At 36.7% G+C, this 17,613-nt stretch overlaps 1 protein-coding gene across 2 annotated transcripts in view; it reads left to right on the forward strand.

The window, feature by feature from the left end:
* Positions 1-17,613, forward strand: part of PRKG1 (protein kinase cGMP-dependent 1) — a 1,397,311-nt gene that overhangs the window by 1,158,208 nt on the left and 221,490 nt on the right. For both annotated transcript variants that reach the window (XM_003409256.4, XM_003409255.4), the window contains exon 7: positions 6,330-6,424. In XM_003409256.4, the coding sequence (XP_003409304.1) occupies positions 6,330-6,424 (95 nt within the window). The remainder of the gene's footprint in view (positions 1-6,329; positions 6,425-17,613) is intronic.

The following is a 17,613-nucleotide window of genomic DNA, read 5'->3' on the forward strand; positions in this document are numbered from 1 at the left end:
TTCACAAATGAGTATGAAAAATATATCTGATAAAACTTTGTGCGTATGTCCCTGAGGTTGTGTTCTACCAAAAAAATAAACTTCGTCTCTCTGCATAAATAAGTTGAACCAAAATGAACAGGATTTTATCATAAAATTTCAGGGTCCCATTAATAATTTACATGCATTTTGAATTTTTCTGAATTCTGTTCTTTATAACTTATATGCTACTATTAGGAAAAAAAAAATGTGATTCAAAAATTCCTAACCATTAAATGCCATTTAATATTTAACAGCTTTGCTTCTTAGAATCATGTATATTTAAGTATATTGGTTAAACATATTGGCTTAACACAATGGTCAATGTTGATACATATGAGAAGTGTTTGTTCTCTTATGGAAACTTTATTTGTTATACATAATAATGAGACATAAGGGGCAGTTCCTTTGAGATCAAAAGCAAGATAAAGATACCTATTTTCACCACTCTGTTCAATGCGCTTTAAAATTGACAAATATGTGGTATTTTTGTATATGGTGTGTATAGTAAATTATAAACTTGAACAAGGGAATGATGAACACAAAATTCAAGATAAGAGTTTTGAGAAAGGAGGTGGTACACGGGTGGGTAGAAATTCTAATTTGCTTGTGTTTTTACCGAACACAATGGGTTTGCCGCTTATACTCTCATTAAGAATAACTAGAGTTAAGTGGGCTTCAAAGCAGACATAGTTTAACACTCCCAGTGAGAAGGAGACAAGGAGATCATTTTCAAAGCACTGTCTCCCAGAACAGAGGGCTAGGAGAAGTTGTATACTATGCAGTAAAAAGGAAGTTATAAACATTCATTAAACTCCTGGAAAATAGCATGCATTTTTAAAAGAAGGGCTGGACTGAGACTTAGCACTGAAGTGGGTATCAGACCTCTCACTTCTTAACTGGGTCCAGCTTTTATCTGGTGATGTCCAGTATTTTTAGTTCCTTTTTTTTGGCACAAGTTTCTTGGTTCCTAGGCAAGACTCATTATGGGATGGGTACATCCAATGGTCAATCAAATCGTTTCTGCACCTGCACAGGATTCTGGTTTTAGTGGGTTTGCCTAAAAAACAATCCTAAGAGGAAGCTTTGAGGGAGATCAGGTTGCTTATCATTTGAAATTTAGCCTCAGGTTGAGATGTTGATTTCCTCATGTCTGGCCTATGCCATATTTTGTTTGCTTTGGAATTTTTATAGCCTCTGTTCACAAGAGGGCTAATTTTACCTCAGGACCCCAGACCTGTCTCACTGTGCTTCACAGAAGCTTGAATTATCAAATCAGAATCATAGGAATCAAAGATCTTGCCCACACTGAACTTTACTAATAACTCAATGGAAAGGGACAAACTTAAAAGGAAAGAAAAAACATTTGTTCTCTGTACATGCCTTAAACTACCAACTTCTGAACATTTCCTTCTCCTTCTGAATTAGGAGACATTTCTTGTTCTGGAATAATAGGACCAGTTTTTGAGCAATATGGGCAGAACGCTGTGTGAAAATGTAGTTGTTTTGGTTTGGGGAACTCTTAAATTTTATAGTCTATTAATCATACAATTAGAAAAATGCTTACCGGACTAACCCTTATTCACCAGCTGGTTTTACCCCACACATCCATAAATTCCAGATTTGTTTAAAAAAAGCAATCTAGACAGACCAGTATATTCTGCTAAAAATATTTTATAGATAAGGACTCTTTGTGATCTTTGTTTACCTCAGTAATACCAGTAGCGATTTACAAGGTAGTCATCGAGGTCAGTATCAAGTTTGCAAGGGGATTCTGGCTGAGGCTATTCATTTCTACTTCCAAAGTCCCTAGTTAGGAGAAATTGCATTACAGGCTTTCCAACTAGTAACGTTTATTTGCTTAAACTAGGTCGAAAGGTAAAAAATGCTGGCTTTATTTTTTTAAGATTTGCCTATATATATACTTTTTGTGTACATGATTTATTTAAAAGTACAAAAATTAGTGAAAAAGCCACATTTCTTTGCTTCTCAAATAAACATATTGAATCTGTACTGAAATCTTTTATTTTTTATAGTGAATTGTTTTGGTTAAACATGTTGGTTAAGCACATTGACATTACTTACTGAAGATTGTGGTATTAAAGTTCAATTTTATGTGTCCCATTGAAAAAAATCAAATTTCTACTTTAATTCTTAATTTTAAAATGTGCGTATAGTCTTAAATAGTCAAAAAATTAAATCGTAAGGCCATACATATTTTTTATAAAAACCAGACTTGTCCTTGAGTTAATTCCGAGTCATAGTGACCCTATAGGATAGAGTAGAGCCGCCCCACTTGGTTTCCAAGAAGCTCCTAGTGGATTCGAACTGCCAGCTGTTTGGTTAGCACCAGTAGCTCTTAACCACTCTACCACTAAAAAACCAAAAAAACAAGCCTGTTGCCAGTGAGTCGATTCTGACTCATAGTGACCCTACAGGACAGAGTAGAACTGCCCCATAGAGTTTCCAAGGAGCACCTGGTGGATTGGAACTGCCAACCTTTTTTGGTTACTAGCCATAACTCTTTACTACGCCTCCAGTGTTTCCATATTATTTATAGAAAATTAAAATATAGTCAAGTAAAAAGAACATTGAAATACACATACTATCTTTTATCCACCTTGAGGCAAAAGTAGTCAATGTTCTAAATACTATTTTATGGCTATTTTAAAAGAGCAACATAGTAGATATGAAATAATTATTTTATTAATAAATGTATGGAATTTCTCAAGTGGGACTTGAGAGAAATAGAAGAAAGGGGAAAAGAAATATAGAAAAAATAACAGACACTTTTTTGGCACTTGCTATTAAGTGGACTGGAAACCCTGGTGGCGTAATGGTTAAGTGCTACAGCTGCTAACCAAAGGGTCAGCAGTTTGAATCCGCCAGGTGCTCTTTGGAAACTTATGAGGCAGTTCTACTCTGTCCTGTAGGGTCGCTATGAGTCGGAATCGACTCGACGGCACTGGATTTGGTTTTGGGTTTTTATTAAGTGGATGTTTTTAATAGATGAGCTTCTTTAATTCACACACACACACACACACACCCCTTCCTATGGAATAATAAAGCCATTTTGCAGAGGAGGTACACAGGCTCAAACAGACTAAATATTAAGTCTCAGTAGCTAGTTCTTTTCCACAACATTATGGATCTGAAAGTATTTCCTAGTTCAAGTGTGAAAATAATAGGCATATAGGCCAAGGTTAGAGAGCTATTTCTGTGTATGTAACTTTCTGTAATTTTTTTTCAAGATTAAAGATGCAAATGTTCATTATTGGTGTCTGTGTGTATTTAGAACAATGCATTAAATGCACAAATAAAAAAATGTGAAGCTTAGAACTACAACTGTAAAGCTAAGCATTTATGTTTGGTTGTTGAGGTGCGTATTTTCTGGATTATTCAGATAGGTTTTTCCTCACATTTATCTGTAGATGGTCCACTTTTTGTTTTATGTCTCTGTTATTGCATTTCAGCAACATCTTTTAAAATAACACTTCAGCATTCACTGATGGTTCTCAAATGACTTACATAAATCTGCCGCTTTGAATTTCTACTATTTTTTATTCACCAAATAGAAAATATGCAGTTATGAAAGTATCCGTATATCCAATTTTGAACTAATGATCTAAACCTATAGCATATTACACCCTAGTCTCTGGTGTTTTTACCAGCTAGTAGGAGGGACAGAAATAATTTTGTCAAATTGCATCATTGTATAGAGGAGGACACTGAGGCTCAGAAATATTATGATAATTCATGTACGTTTGTCAACAATTGGCCTACAGAACACTTGCATCGGTGTCACCTACCTTAATCTTTTGAAATACAGATTTCCCAGAGCCACTGCATGACAACCTCGAGAATAAGGGTCCAGCTGGGTGGTGCAGTTAACACACTAGGCTGCTAACCAAAAGGTTGGTGGTTCGAGCCCAGCCAGAGGCACTTCAGAAGAAAGGCCTGGGGATCTATTTCTAGAAGATTAGGCACTGAAAACCATATGGAGCACAGTTCTACTCTGACACACGTGGGGTCACATGAGTCAGATCTGACTGGTTTAACTTTTGTTTTAAATAAGATCCCCACACACACCTTTTGTGAATCACTGGGCTGGAGCATTTCTACCTGCATCTGTGAAATCCTTATCAGCATACAAATTAGCATCTCTATCACATAGCAGGGTGGTAAGTAAGAACGTTAAAACTAAATTTCCACGGTTTTGAAACACTGTTGAAGGGTAATCAAATGGATCAATAGAGAGTAATAATTGAATTCCCTCCTCCTTGCATAGACCTGAATACTTATAAAACTGGTGTTTGACATCCAGTCCCTGGATTCAAAAACGTGAAGCATAGTATTTTTAAATGTGTTTAAATGTCTGGCATTGTCTCAAGAAATTAGTTTTTCTACTTCATTACATTTTCCAGATAGGTGAATTTTAATGATTTAACCTCTCTGGCAGACACATACACAGCATTGTGAATAGTAGTGGAACGTGAGGGGGAAGTGAATTAACACAAACGTAGGACATACTGCATTCATGTCTTCTTTCATGCAACAAAAAGTCACTGTCACTTGCTTTCCATGGACTAGCACACAGGTCATGAGTCCTGTTGGTGCTGGGATATCTTATTTGTAATGAAGATTTTCTGATGAAACAATCTATAGCTCTTGATTGAGTGCTTATTATAAAGTTCAGAGAATGCCAAAGAAATTTTTTTTATGTAGTTTATATATCTTTTAAAAGGGAAATTCTGCTGAATGAAGGATTTGGTTCATGAGATATAGTCAGTTAGAGCCCAACAGGAAGGCTTCATGGATGTGGGCTGGCCTTTGAATGAAAGCTGGGTTCTTCTTAGAGAAAGAGACAGGCATATCCTAGAGGAGCTGGGACAAATATGTGGAGAGGAGTTCCTGGGTTGTATAAATGGTTAACGCATTCGGCTGCTAACTGGAAGGTTGGAGGTTTGAGCCCACCCAGAGGTGCCCTGGAAAAAAGGCTTGGAAAACCAGCCATTGAAAACCCTATGGAGCACAGTTCTACTCTGACACACATGGAGTCACCATGAACCAAAATCAACTGGCTAGTTCTATGTGGAGATGTGTAAAATGGTGTTCATTGCAGCATTTTAATAGCAAACAATTGTACATATAAATGTCCCAGCAATGAAATGGATAAATACATATATTTATATAACAGAGAAAAACACTGAAACATAAAAATGGATGAACTAGGTTCATACTAATAATATAGAACAGATAATCTAAACAATGTTAAGAGAAAAAAATAATCTGCAGAGTGTTGCATATAGTAAGACACTAGAACATAAAAATGGATGAACTAGATTCACACTGCTAACACAGAACAAATACTTTAAACAATGTAAAGAGAAAAAAAGAAGTTGCAGAATGATACAAATGGTATCATGCTATTCATGTATTCTAAAAACAAATGTTTGTAAATGCATAAAATAAGATTGCAGGAACAGCCACTGTCATGGATTGAATTGTGTCCCCCCAGAATATCTGTCAGCTTGGTTAGGTCATGATTCCCTTGTATGATGGTCTACCATTTTATTATCTGATGTGATTTCCCTATGTGTTGTAAATCCTGTCACCGTGATGTAATAAGACGGATTGGTGGCAGTTATATTGGTGAGATACACAAGATTAGATAGTGTCCTAAGCCAATCTCTTTGAGATATAAAACAGGGAAGCAAGCAGAGAGACACCGGGACCTCATACCACCAAGAAAGCAGTGCCAGGAGAAGAGTGCATTCTTTGGACCTGAGGTTCCTTCACTGAGATACTCCCAGACCAAGAGAAGACTGATGCATCACAAGGACCTTCCTCCAGAGCCAACGGAGAAAGCCTTCCCCTGGAGCTAACGCCCTGAATTTGGACTTGTAGTCTACCTATCTGTGAGAGAATAAACTTCTCTTTGTTAAAGCCATCCACTTGTGGTATTCCTGTTATAGCAGCACTAGATGACGAAGATAGCCACTAGATTCATTATAGTGGTTGACTCACAGGAGGTAGGATTAAGTGAAATTCAAATTTCCTCGTATGTGTATTTTTTTAATTTCTTGAAAAAACATGGAAGTTTAGCAAAATATTATGAGGTCCGTTCTTATGATTTACACAAAAAATTTGTCATATTATTCCTTGGCCCTGTCACTGGTAATTTAAATTTGTTTTCCTCATAAAAAGAAGTTAAAAAAAAAAGAAGAAATGAAATTAGCACTCTCAATTAGTATTCACTTGATCATCCAGGGAAGGCAGTGGATTTAAACTTTCGTTGTTTCTCTTTGTAGGTAAATGTCACACGAGAAGACTCACCAAGCGAAGACCCAGTTTTTCTGCGAACTTTAGGAAAAGGAGATTGGTTTGGAGAGAAAGCCCTTCAGGGGTAAGTTGATCATATGTTATACCGTCTTGGGTTGAATACATAAATTCTTGTCTTATATTTTGAGCTCCTAGCAAAATAGGCTCTTTTATTTAGTGTTTATTGTAATCTCAGACACAGACCTTGAAGGCAATTTTTATTTATTTCCAGCTAGACTTGAAATCAGTTTGTATAGGTTGCAGGATTGATTAATTTTTGGAATAAATCATTTTTACATTAACATGAACATTTCTCAGCTTTGTGTTCCTTAACTGCATTCTCTATAAAGACTCCAAAAGAGAAAGAACAGTATCTGCTAAGCTTCTTTTGTTCATTTTTACTCAGAGTTATAGGAAGAAGGTTGGTTGAGAATTTTGAAATCCTTAGATCTGATTGTACAAACAATGGATCAGAAGGCAGGGAAGCCTTTCCAGGGCTCACCTCTGGATGGTGGCTGTCATCACAGCTATGGTAGTGGAGGTGGAGGTGGAGGAAATGTACTCCTTGCAGATACACTCTTGATGAGCTTGAAGGCTAGATTAGTAGAGGCGAGCTTCAAGGTGACTGAAACTGTACTTGTCAACTCAGACCTCAAGAGGCGAGCCCTTGGGATCTCTTCCCATATGCTATGGAAGAAAAATCTAGTTGACTTTACACAAAGCATTTTACAGAATGCATGACAATTATGACAAATATATTTAGGTACTCTAATTATGTTTCCCAATAAACAACGTGTCTTGGGTATCAATAAATATAGATGAGACTTTTGAAAGTTCACTGCTGTATATAAGTCATTTAAATAACCAATAAACGTTTATTTTTGTACCAAATTCCAGGTACAGGAGTATCTACTAGAGAGGAACAGCAATAGGTTGTAATTTTTTCCTAAGATGTTTGGAACAGTTTTTCTTCCATTTCAAATTATTCCTTCATTTTAAAAACTGCATTATACTCATTTTGTTTAAAAAATACTATGAAAAAATAGTTTAGGGAGGTTTTTTTTGTTTTTCAAACCACAATCAGATGGCAGTTTTTATTTTCTTTCTTACTGGTTAACAGCTACAGAAATGAAATAAAGATATCCTGGTAAATCATCTTAGGCCATATTGCCTTATGAAAATTCAGAATTAAATGCATTCAACTTTCTTGTTTTCTTTTACTGAGTTCTTATGATCTGTGTCTAATGAGCATGTACTTAGCATTAGATTTTTCCAGTGGCAAAGTTAAAAGAAATAGCATGTTTGTTGTCAACCCACAAAAGAATACAATAAAAACTATATCCAAGTGTAAACTGCATGAACATATCCTTAGTGCTCTAATCTTTCTTCCCCTTGATTATTATATGTATAGAAGATTCTAGAGGATTAGACCACCTGGCTTCATTGGTCCAAGATTAAAGGCCTCTGTGGGAATTAATGTTATTTCTAACATGGCCAATAGACCAGAAACATTTACTATCATTTTTGACTGCGGTCACAAGTAAAATACCAGAAAATAAGGAATAAATAACTGGAATTGACAGGTTTTCTTTGCTAGCTTATTGTCACTGAATTTCAGAGAGAATTAAAAAAAAAAAAAAAAAAAACACTTTCATGGTGAGAATACCTTTCTAGAATGTGTTCCAAGAAGTGACATTGGGCATATGGTTTATGGAAAAGTTGCCAAATTTTGCTCTGATAACAGAATAATTTAATGCCACTCCATCTAATTATTTCTAGCATATAGTTATTCTTGTGAATGGTCTGGTGACAAGACTCTCTTTTGCACATAATTGGTCTTCGTCACTGGTCCTTTCTGTTGAAAGCACATTCAGCTCTCCCATAACCTGCAAAACAATCAACCTGTCTTCCTCTCCTTACTCCCCTCCCCACCATTTCTCTTCTCAAGCCCCCCTTCTATTTTCTCTTATGCCGTTTACCCTCACTTTCACAACACTCAATCTGGCTTTATCTGTTTATGCTAAGTGCTCTTTTAAATGTCACCAGAGACTTGCTACTTACCCAGTAGAATGTTCTTTCTTCTCTGTCTTTGACTTCACTTCTCAGCTAGTTTACACCGTTGACTACCCCCTTCCTTCTTTAAACTTCCCATCCTTTGTTACCCTTGAGATCACTAACATTCTTCAGAATTCCTTATTTTATTTCTTAAAGTTCATCAGTGTTTTGTCCTCAACTCTCTTGATTACACACACCTTGTAAACTCTTCCAGATCTATGATTCATATTACCTTCATGAAAAGAAATCCCAAGTATTTCTATTCTGAGATGAGCCTAGCATCAGGCACTTATCAGATACTCAATAGTATTTGTTGAATGGATGAATTAACGAATGCGTGAATGAACAAATGAACTTCTGTGATGATGCCCAATCTTGTAATCCTATCTGATTTTGATCACCTCAACTACTGGAATTTGTTTGGCCATGTGTCAGAAGTTATGAGCTCAATTGACTACAGGGGGGAGGCTGATAATGTAAAGGTATAAAGTAAGGTGAGTAAGGACTATAGAAACCTGAAACCCTTATGTAACTAAAAAAAAAAAAATTTTTTTTTTTTATGTAACTACATAACTAGAAATCTTATGTGACAGCAACTGATCCCTAGACCATTGCTAATCCGTGGAAGTGTGGAATGAGCTTTTTAAGAAAAACAGAAAAAACTAGATTAAAAAATGTGAGATGTGATTTTAAAACATGATATATTAATTTGATTTTTCAAAGAACTCAAGGCAACCAAACATTTCTACAGATTGTTTTACCCGTGGGCTGTCATTTTGTGGTTTCTATCAGTCAGGAGGAGCCCTGGTGGTGCAGTGGTTAGGAGCTCAGGCTGCCCACCAAAAGGTTGGCAGTTCGAATCCACCAGGCACTCCTTGGAAACCCTATGGGGCAGTTCTGTTCTGTCCTATAGGGTCGCTATGAGTGGGAATCGACTCAATGGCAACAGGTTTTTTTTTTGTTGTTGTTGTTATCAATCAGGTATTGCCTCTTGAAAACACTGTGCCCAGTTTTAAGTGAAACAAGCCTATTAGGTTAACCTGGGGCTGTTATTTTCCTTATTTTGATTTTTTTGGCGTTCTAACATTTTGATATTCTACATCTGTAACTTGTTTTCATGCCATGTCTGTATGTTCTTTTGATCTTTAAATTTCAGTGTCTCTCACAAGAGATTCCAACTTTTCACAAAACAGATTGACTTGTTTCTCTCTGAGTAACTTAAAAGTTGATATAAATTGAGAATATAAAGTCTGTTGGACAACCACGTGTATTCTTTTGGGTAATAGCTGTGCTTGTTTGCAGACCATATAGTTTTGATGCTTGGAAGAAAAAAATTACAGTCAGTACATGACATAGCATTTCGGATTGTGATTTTCTCACAAATAAAATTTATATGTACTGGGAATTTTTGTTTTATCCTCCTGAGGATGTTCAGAAAATTTCCTAAGTTATTTCATTCAGCCCCTACCTCCTTTTCCTCTAACATTTGAGTCCTCAGCATAGCAAATGATGAAGAATTCTAACTCAACAATCAGACTGCCTGAGTTTGGATCCATGGTCATTTAGTAATCACATGACCCTGAGAGCCTTTCCTTTGATCTGTAATTGAGATTATGGTTGTACCTAATTTATTGGGTTGTTGTGAGGATTCACAAGGGGCGCATTTGAGTGCGTGCCTAGAATTTAGTTCAGTGCTCAAGAAAAGTTATTTGTATCATCACCACCACCATCATCTTCATCTTTATCATCATCGCCACCACATCTCCAACATCTTAACTAATGCTTAGAGCTGTTGTTATAATTGGCATAGCATTAGATTTGAGTCAAAAACTCATTGGTTGCGTAACTTGGAACATGCCATTTAACCTCACTGTGTCTCTTCAGGAAACGCTGGCGGCCTAGTGGTTAAGTGCTATGGCTGCTAACCAAAAGGTCAGCAGTTCGAATCCTCCAGGCGCTCCTTAGAAACTCTATGGGGCAGTTCTACTCTGCCCTATAAAAAAATAGGGTCGTTATAAGTCGGAATTGACTCTATGGCAGCGGGCGGGTGTCTCTTCAGTTTCTGAGCAAGTTGAACTAAATGATCTCTAAGTTTTCTTAAGACACAGCCTCTGCTCCTCTGAGATTTGACCTCTTTACATCTGGAACAGACCCCCAGATATCAATGATGTCAAATGTAGCCCTGAGGCTTCCTATTAAATGATGGTGTTTAATAGCAAACCACTGTCAGCGGGGCCTTCCCTACAAGAACTCTCTCAGCTGTCGTCCCTCATTCTGATCACCTATGCTGCAAGCCAGGCCTGTCCTCATTATTGTAAAAATGAATAAGTCAAAGTCAGTTTAATAGACTTTGTTATTGGAAGTCTGTATTGCCCCAGCTTCTCCTCTCACCAACTGTGATCTTGGTGAAGTTAGTTAACCTCTCTCAACCTGCTTCTTATTTTCTTCTCATGTTCCTTTTTATAAAAAAATAAAAAGGTAATATTACAGCAAAAAAAAGTGATATAACAAGTACCTGTTGGATATGACATGGTAATATTTTGCAGTATTTCAACCAGATTATTATATATTTTTATTTTATAGCACATTTACATTATTATTTATTTGGAAATAAAATATCATAGATACAATCCAAATCTCTTTTGTATCCTCCCCCAGTACTTCCCCTCCCTCCCAATACCACCTTCCTGAAGTTGTGAATCTTCATTGCTTGTATGTCATGTGTATTCATAAATGTATATAAGCTTGTTTTGTGTTTAAAATTTTATACAGAACAGTTTTATTCTATTTCATTCTGCATCTTGATTTTCTTTATCAATATCATCTCTTTTTCTTTTTTTTTTTCTTTTTCCTCTGTCACACTCAATGCGTTTGTGTCATTTCCTGATTTGGAAGTTTTACCATCTTTTTCTACTCTTTCAATGATTATCTTTAAATTTTTAATATATGTATTTAACACGTAATGTCGATCAATAGCTATATCCTTTTCTTTAATAATACAAGGATCTTAATGTGTTTAACTCCAAATCACCACTATCCAGCTTTTATGTATAGTTTTCTAGTATACATACCAGATTTTTAAACCCCAAATGTTTGTCATCAATATTAGTGTATTTTATCAGATAATTTTTTTTTTTTTAGATGTAGCAACTTATTTACCAGTTACTTTGCTCACTGTTGCTCTTGTACCCAGCTCATTCCCTTTGGGTGGGCCTAACGTTTAGTAATTTTTTTTTAGAGATGGTCTGTTTATACTTTCTGCCTTTGTATGTTACAGCGTCTTCATTTTGCCTACATTCAAATGAGTATTGTGTTAGGTATAGAGATCTAGGTTAAATTTTATTTTCCTTCAGGATTTTATATACTATTATACCAACTTCTGGCATTCATCATCTACAGTAAGTCAAATCAGCGTTCCTTTATAGATAAGCTGTCCTTTTTCTATGATAGCTTTCTGTTTGTGTTCGGCGTTCTGCACTTTTACTACACTCTAAGTACAGATATGTTTTTTTTATCCTTTGTGTGATTGTGTGTGTTTCTTCTGGAAATTTTGCTTTCCTGATTCTGGAAAATTCCCAGAATCATCTGTGCATATTTCCTTTCCTACATTTTCTCTGTTTCTCATTTCAGAACTCTTATTAGTCTAGGTTTAGCCTCCTTATTCTACCCAGCCTTGGCTTTTTTGTTCTCTTCATGTATTCCTTCTGTATATCATTCAATGCTGGGTTTGTAGTGGAATCTGAGAACCTTCTCTCCCATCAATTCTTATCAGGTCTTAAGTCCAATCCGTCTGCAGAGTTTCCCATGACTATATTTTAAAAATACTTTTAGAATTTGCAATTGCCACAGCTTGGTTGTAAGGCCCTGAGCTCTGAGGTCAGACCTGCTGGGTTCCAGTCCCAGCTCTGTCATTTACAAGGCATGTGATCTTGTTTTCTTTCACTTCTTTGTGCTTCATTTTCATGTTTTCTAGAATGGGGATAGTAGTACCTGCCTCATGAGGTTGAGGTGATTATTAAACCAAGTAATGTAAATAGTATGTATGTATATTAGAATGATGTCTGGAAAGTACTAAGTGTTCCATAAGTTAGTTATTGTCACTCTTATTTTAAAATTCATATTATGTTGTTGTTGTTTTTGGCTTTATCTGTTTAATTCTATTAAGATATCTTAAGTTCTTGGAATTTTTCTATTATCTTCACTTTTGGGGTACAAATTCTACTATTTGTCATGTCTTCTGGCCTTCCCTATTGCATGGTTTATAATAGCTTGTGGTCTGTGTTTATTGTGTGTGTGTGTGTATAGGGAAACCCTAGTGGCATAGTGGTTAAGTGCTACGGCTGGTAACCAAGAGGTTGGCAGTTTGAATCCACCAGGCGCTCCTTGGAAACTCTATGGGGTAGTTCTACTCTGTCCTATAGGGTCGCTATGAGTCAGAATCGATTCGATGGCACTGGGTTTGGTTTCGGTTTTTGGTATACATATATATATATATATGAATATGTGTGTGTGTGTGTGTGTGTTTTTAATGCATGCTCATTTTCAGTGGACCTGGGGATCCGAGGGATCCCCTTGTGCCTGTGTTATTGGAGCATCTCTGTATAGCTGTTTCATATATTTCCTCTTTGCAGGTATGAATTTCAGTTTGATGTTCATGTACCATGCCGATAGATTTAAAAGAATTCAGACCCCTTAGTTGCAAGATAAGGAGCCCTGGTGGTACAATGGTTAAGTACTCGGCTGCTAAGTGAAAGGTCAGTGGTTCGAACCCACCAGTCACTTTGCAGGAGAAAAGACCTAGCAATCTGCTCCTGTAAAGATTACAGCCAGAGAACCCTATCCGGGTAGTTCTGCTGTGTTCTATAGGATCACTATAGGGCCACTATGAGTTGGAATCGACTCGACAGCACACAACAACAACAAAACAGCAGCTGCAAGTCTTGGGTTTCTGTTTCTTTAAGAGAAATCCTCCTTGACACTTGCCTGGGCCAACAGAGAGTTATTTCAAAAGCTTTACATCAGCAGTGTAAAAATGCTCCAGGACTCCCAGCCTCAGGAGGGCTCAGTCCCAGTCACCCTCTTACATAGAGCTACAGCCAGACTCCTTCACCCTCCCCTTATGAGCTCTCCAGTCCAGGTACAGCTGGTTTCTCTAACCTTCAGACGTCGCTCTACCTCTAGCACCTGAATCTTCTGTTGTTGTTTTTAGTGAGGATTGTAATTAACGTGTTTTTTCAGTGAGGATTAATCTTGTAAGGATTGTAATAGGTAATCTTTGTAAAATGTAACTGAATGTCTAGGGGATTTTTTCTGTTGTCCTGGATTTGTGGCTAAGGCCCAAAGCCAGAAAGCTGCCAGTAGTTAGGGCCAGCTTCTTTTTGGCAAAAGCTAGATCACTGTCCCATTTGTAAGATGCAAGAAGTACAGAAAGGCTGTTGGGGAGAGCAGCGCTCATTAACGGAAGCTGTTTCCTCACGTCTTTGCCCTGAGCTTATTTTCTTGTTCAGGATTTACAGGTAAACAAGCAATTATAATAGATAATGTGCAAAATAATATTTTGGGAGAAGAATGGGGTGTCATAAATACATGATAGTATCTATATCTCCATCCCAGAACTTTTTCCTGAGCTCCAGACCCAGTTTCCTATGGAGCATCTCCGTGTAGATATCACTTGAGTGACTCAAATGGAATTTGAACAAAAGTAAACTCATTTTCTTTCTACCTGCAACCAAATTGATTCCTTTTCCAGTGATACCTACTGCAATAAGTGTTCCTCAGACCAGAAATCTAGATGTTATCCTTGGCTCTTTCCTGTCCTGAAATAGCCACATCACTGATAACCCAATCCTGATGATTCTACGTACTAAATAACTTTCAGCATCACCTGCTTCTTGCATTGTCGCTACCACTGTTTCGGTTAGGACCACCTGAATTTCTGCACAGCCTCCTGATTGGTACCTCTGTGTCCAGTCTTGCTCACCTCCCATCCATTTTACATACTCCTCACCGTCAACCTCACTGCATACTAAGGTGTGATAACAGCTCTGAAACAAATCTTTTCAGGTCATTTGCCTTCTTAGAGGGCTTTGAGCTTTGCTGCCTAGGAACCCATTAAAGAATTTTACCCTGGTTTTGAAGAAGCCATATTACAATATATAAGTTTGATACACACACATACACATCCTCCCCTCCTGCACTAAGTAATTGATATTATTATGGAAACACCTTAGAATTTGGCCTAGCCTACACACACACACAATTATATCAATGATTATGAAGATGGAGTAGAACCAGGCAATGTTTTGTTCTATTTTATATAAGATTGCCATGAGTCAGAGCCAACTCAACAGCATCTAACAACAACCACATACACAATAAAGAAGATAATTTCATCAAAAAATTCTAAACATCTACTCTCTGGACTTCTCTGAAGAACATTTTCACCTGAAATATGTAGTTAGTTGCACAAACATTTTTTGTTGTTGTTGCTGTTTGAATTTTCTAAATTATTTTGTTAATGCTTTAGTGTGCACTATAGACACAGATGGAGCCCTGATAGCACAGTGGTTAAGAACTCAGTCTGCTAAAGAAAAGGTCAGCAGTTCAAATCCAGCAGCTGCTCCTTGGAAACCCTATGGGGTAGTTCTACTCTTTTCCATAGGGTCACTGTGAGTTGGAATCAACTTGACAGCAACGGGTTTGTTTTTTTGGTAGACACAGGTGTATCAGAAGTACTTGATTTAACTCATTATTAGGTATAATTGTTAGTAGTTGATCAATAACCCAAGACTCATTAGTTTTAAATAACTTATAAAACTGATTTTTTTTTTTTATAAAATTCTGTTAAATGCAAGGAGGTTTATGAAAGAGGATTTCACTTCCACAAGAAAGCTTTGAGCCTGCTTACATGAATGACTATCAAAGAGCTCAGATTGTCGTAGGTAGTTGGGGAAACCATAGTGTGTCTTAGTATTTTTCCATAAAATAGTTTCTTTATCCCTGCTGCCTGAAATATAAGGTCATTTTCAATGGTGGAAATTGAGCTACTTACAAAAAAATTTTGATCCCTCATAACTATTCTCCGACATGTCATTCTGGCAAATAATTTCCTTCAGGTGCCACAAGATAAGAGACAAATAATGTAAATTTGGAAATCTCCTCAAAAACATGTATAAAAATGGTTTCAGTGGAAGCTAAGTTCTTAGTTAATGAACTTGGCTAGTATTTTGCATCTCTGTCATTCTTATTCCTTCCATGTCTAAATGATTGCTTCTTAATTTTTCCTTCATACACCATAGAAGAAAAATGACTTGTTATAAATCATACTTTGGACAGGCAACAGAGATTTTAATTGGTTAGATTCATTGTCATTACGCTAATCACTTGTGATGCCTGGAAAAAAAAAAATGTTTTGAAGTCCTCTGAATATTCTTGCCAAAAATTATCTGTGAATGTAGCATTACTCATGTATTCTGATTAAGACTGTGTCTGCATGAAGCAAGCATTTCCAGCTATATTTGGCCTCACATGATTCTCATTCCTGCTTCATACAATGAAATGAGAGTAAAGAGAGATTTCAGGACAAATACACTATGTAATAATTTTCTTACCCCATATTTCAGGCATTAAAAAAGTACAGAAGCCCTTTTAGGACATTCCATATAATATTTTAAGGTACTTCAAGTCCATCTCCTATTCTCAAGGCATAGATGTCAATAAATAATCTTATAGGTGTCTGTGATTTAATCAAGTAACAATGAGAAATTGAAATTAAAAATACCATTTATAATAACATCAAAAACTGTTAAATAATTAGAGATGAATTTGACAAAAGATGTGTAAGGCCTTTACGCTTATATCTACAAAACATATCCAAGAGAAATGGTGAGATATATTGTATTCATACATTATAAAACTCAATACTGCTCTCCCCAGATTGACCTATAGATTCAATTCAATCCCAATCAAAATCCCAGCAGCTTCTTCTTGTGGAAATTGGCTAGCTGGTTTTAAAATTCATACTGGATATGTACAGAATCTAGACTAGCCCAACAACTTTGAAACAGAAGATTAAAGGTGGAAAACTGATTTCACCTGACTTAAAAACATATTAAAGCTACAGTGACCAAGACAATGTGGTACTGACATCAAGATATACTGGCCCAGCAGCCCCAAACTGACTCCAAGATATGGTTAGGGGTTCGGCTGCTACCCAAAAGATCCACAGTTCAAATCCACCCGCTGCTCCTTAGAAACCCTATGGGGCAGTTCTACTCTGTCCTATAGGGTCACTATGAGTCAGAACTGACTTGTGGCACCTAACAACAACAACAAAAAGACATTGTGCAAAATCCTCTTACATATATTATTCCATTTATTTCTCACATCAGTTGTTATTATCTTCATTCTGTAGATAACAAAACCGAGGTTCAGCGATACTAGGTAACTTGCAAAAGGTCATACAACTAGTCAGAAGAGTAGCTGGGATTCAAACCCAGTTCTCTGTGGTCCCTTCCTTAATTGTCTTTTCAATTCACTATACTGCACCTGGTGGCACAGTGGTTAAAGCACTCAGTTGCTAACCGAAAGATTGGTAATTCAAATCCACCAGCTGCTCCTAAGGAGAAAGATGGAGCAGTCTGCTTCCGTAAAGATTTACAGCCTTGGGAACCCTGTGGGGCAGGTGTACTCTGTCCCATAGTGTCACTGTGAGCCAGAATCGACTGAATGGCAGTGGGTTTGTCTTTTTTGTTTTTGTTTTTTGGGTACTGCACCTACATAGAACAGTGACCAGAGGAGGGCAGAACGAGCAACATAAACAAACAAAAAAAAATATTCTTAATACATGTTAGTTTTATTTTATTACTATCCTATACAAATTAGGTATAACTGTGCATGAGAAAAAATCATATAGCTGCTTTATTTTTTTTCCCCCCTCCTCTCTCTTATTCTTCCTCTTCTGAGTTACTTGATACATGTATCCTCTTCCAGGTTTCATGTTTTAGATGATAGCGACTCACTTAGCTTCAAGTACAGAAAAAACTTGTGGTTTCATCTCAATCTCAGCCCTAGTTTTTCATGGCTAATTGCACATGATTTTAAAAAGAAATAAACCTATCCCTCATCCCCTTTTCCCCCTTTAGGCAGCTATAGTACGGTTTCTCAGAACTACCCCTCAGGCTAGTTCTATGGGTTTTAAGACCTTATTTGTTGTCTAGT

Source organism: Loxodonta africana, chromosome 16 (genome assembly GCF_030014295.1).
Source record: "Loxodonta africana isolate mLoxAfr1 chromosome 16, mLoxAfr1.hap2, whole genome shotgun sequence".
Taxonomy (NCBI): domain Eukaryota; kingdom Metazoa; phylum Chordata; class Mammalia; order Proboscidea; family Elephantidae; genus Loxodonta; species Loxodonta africana.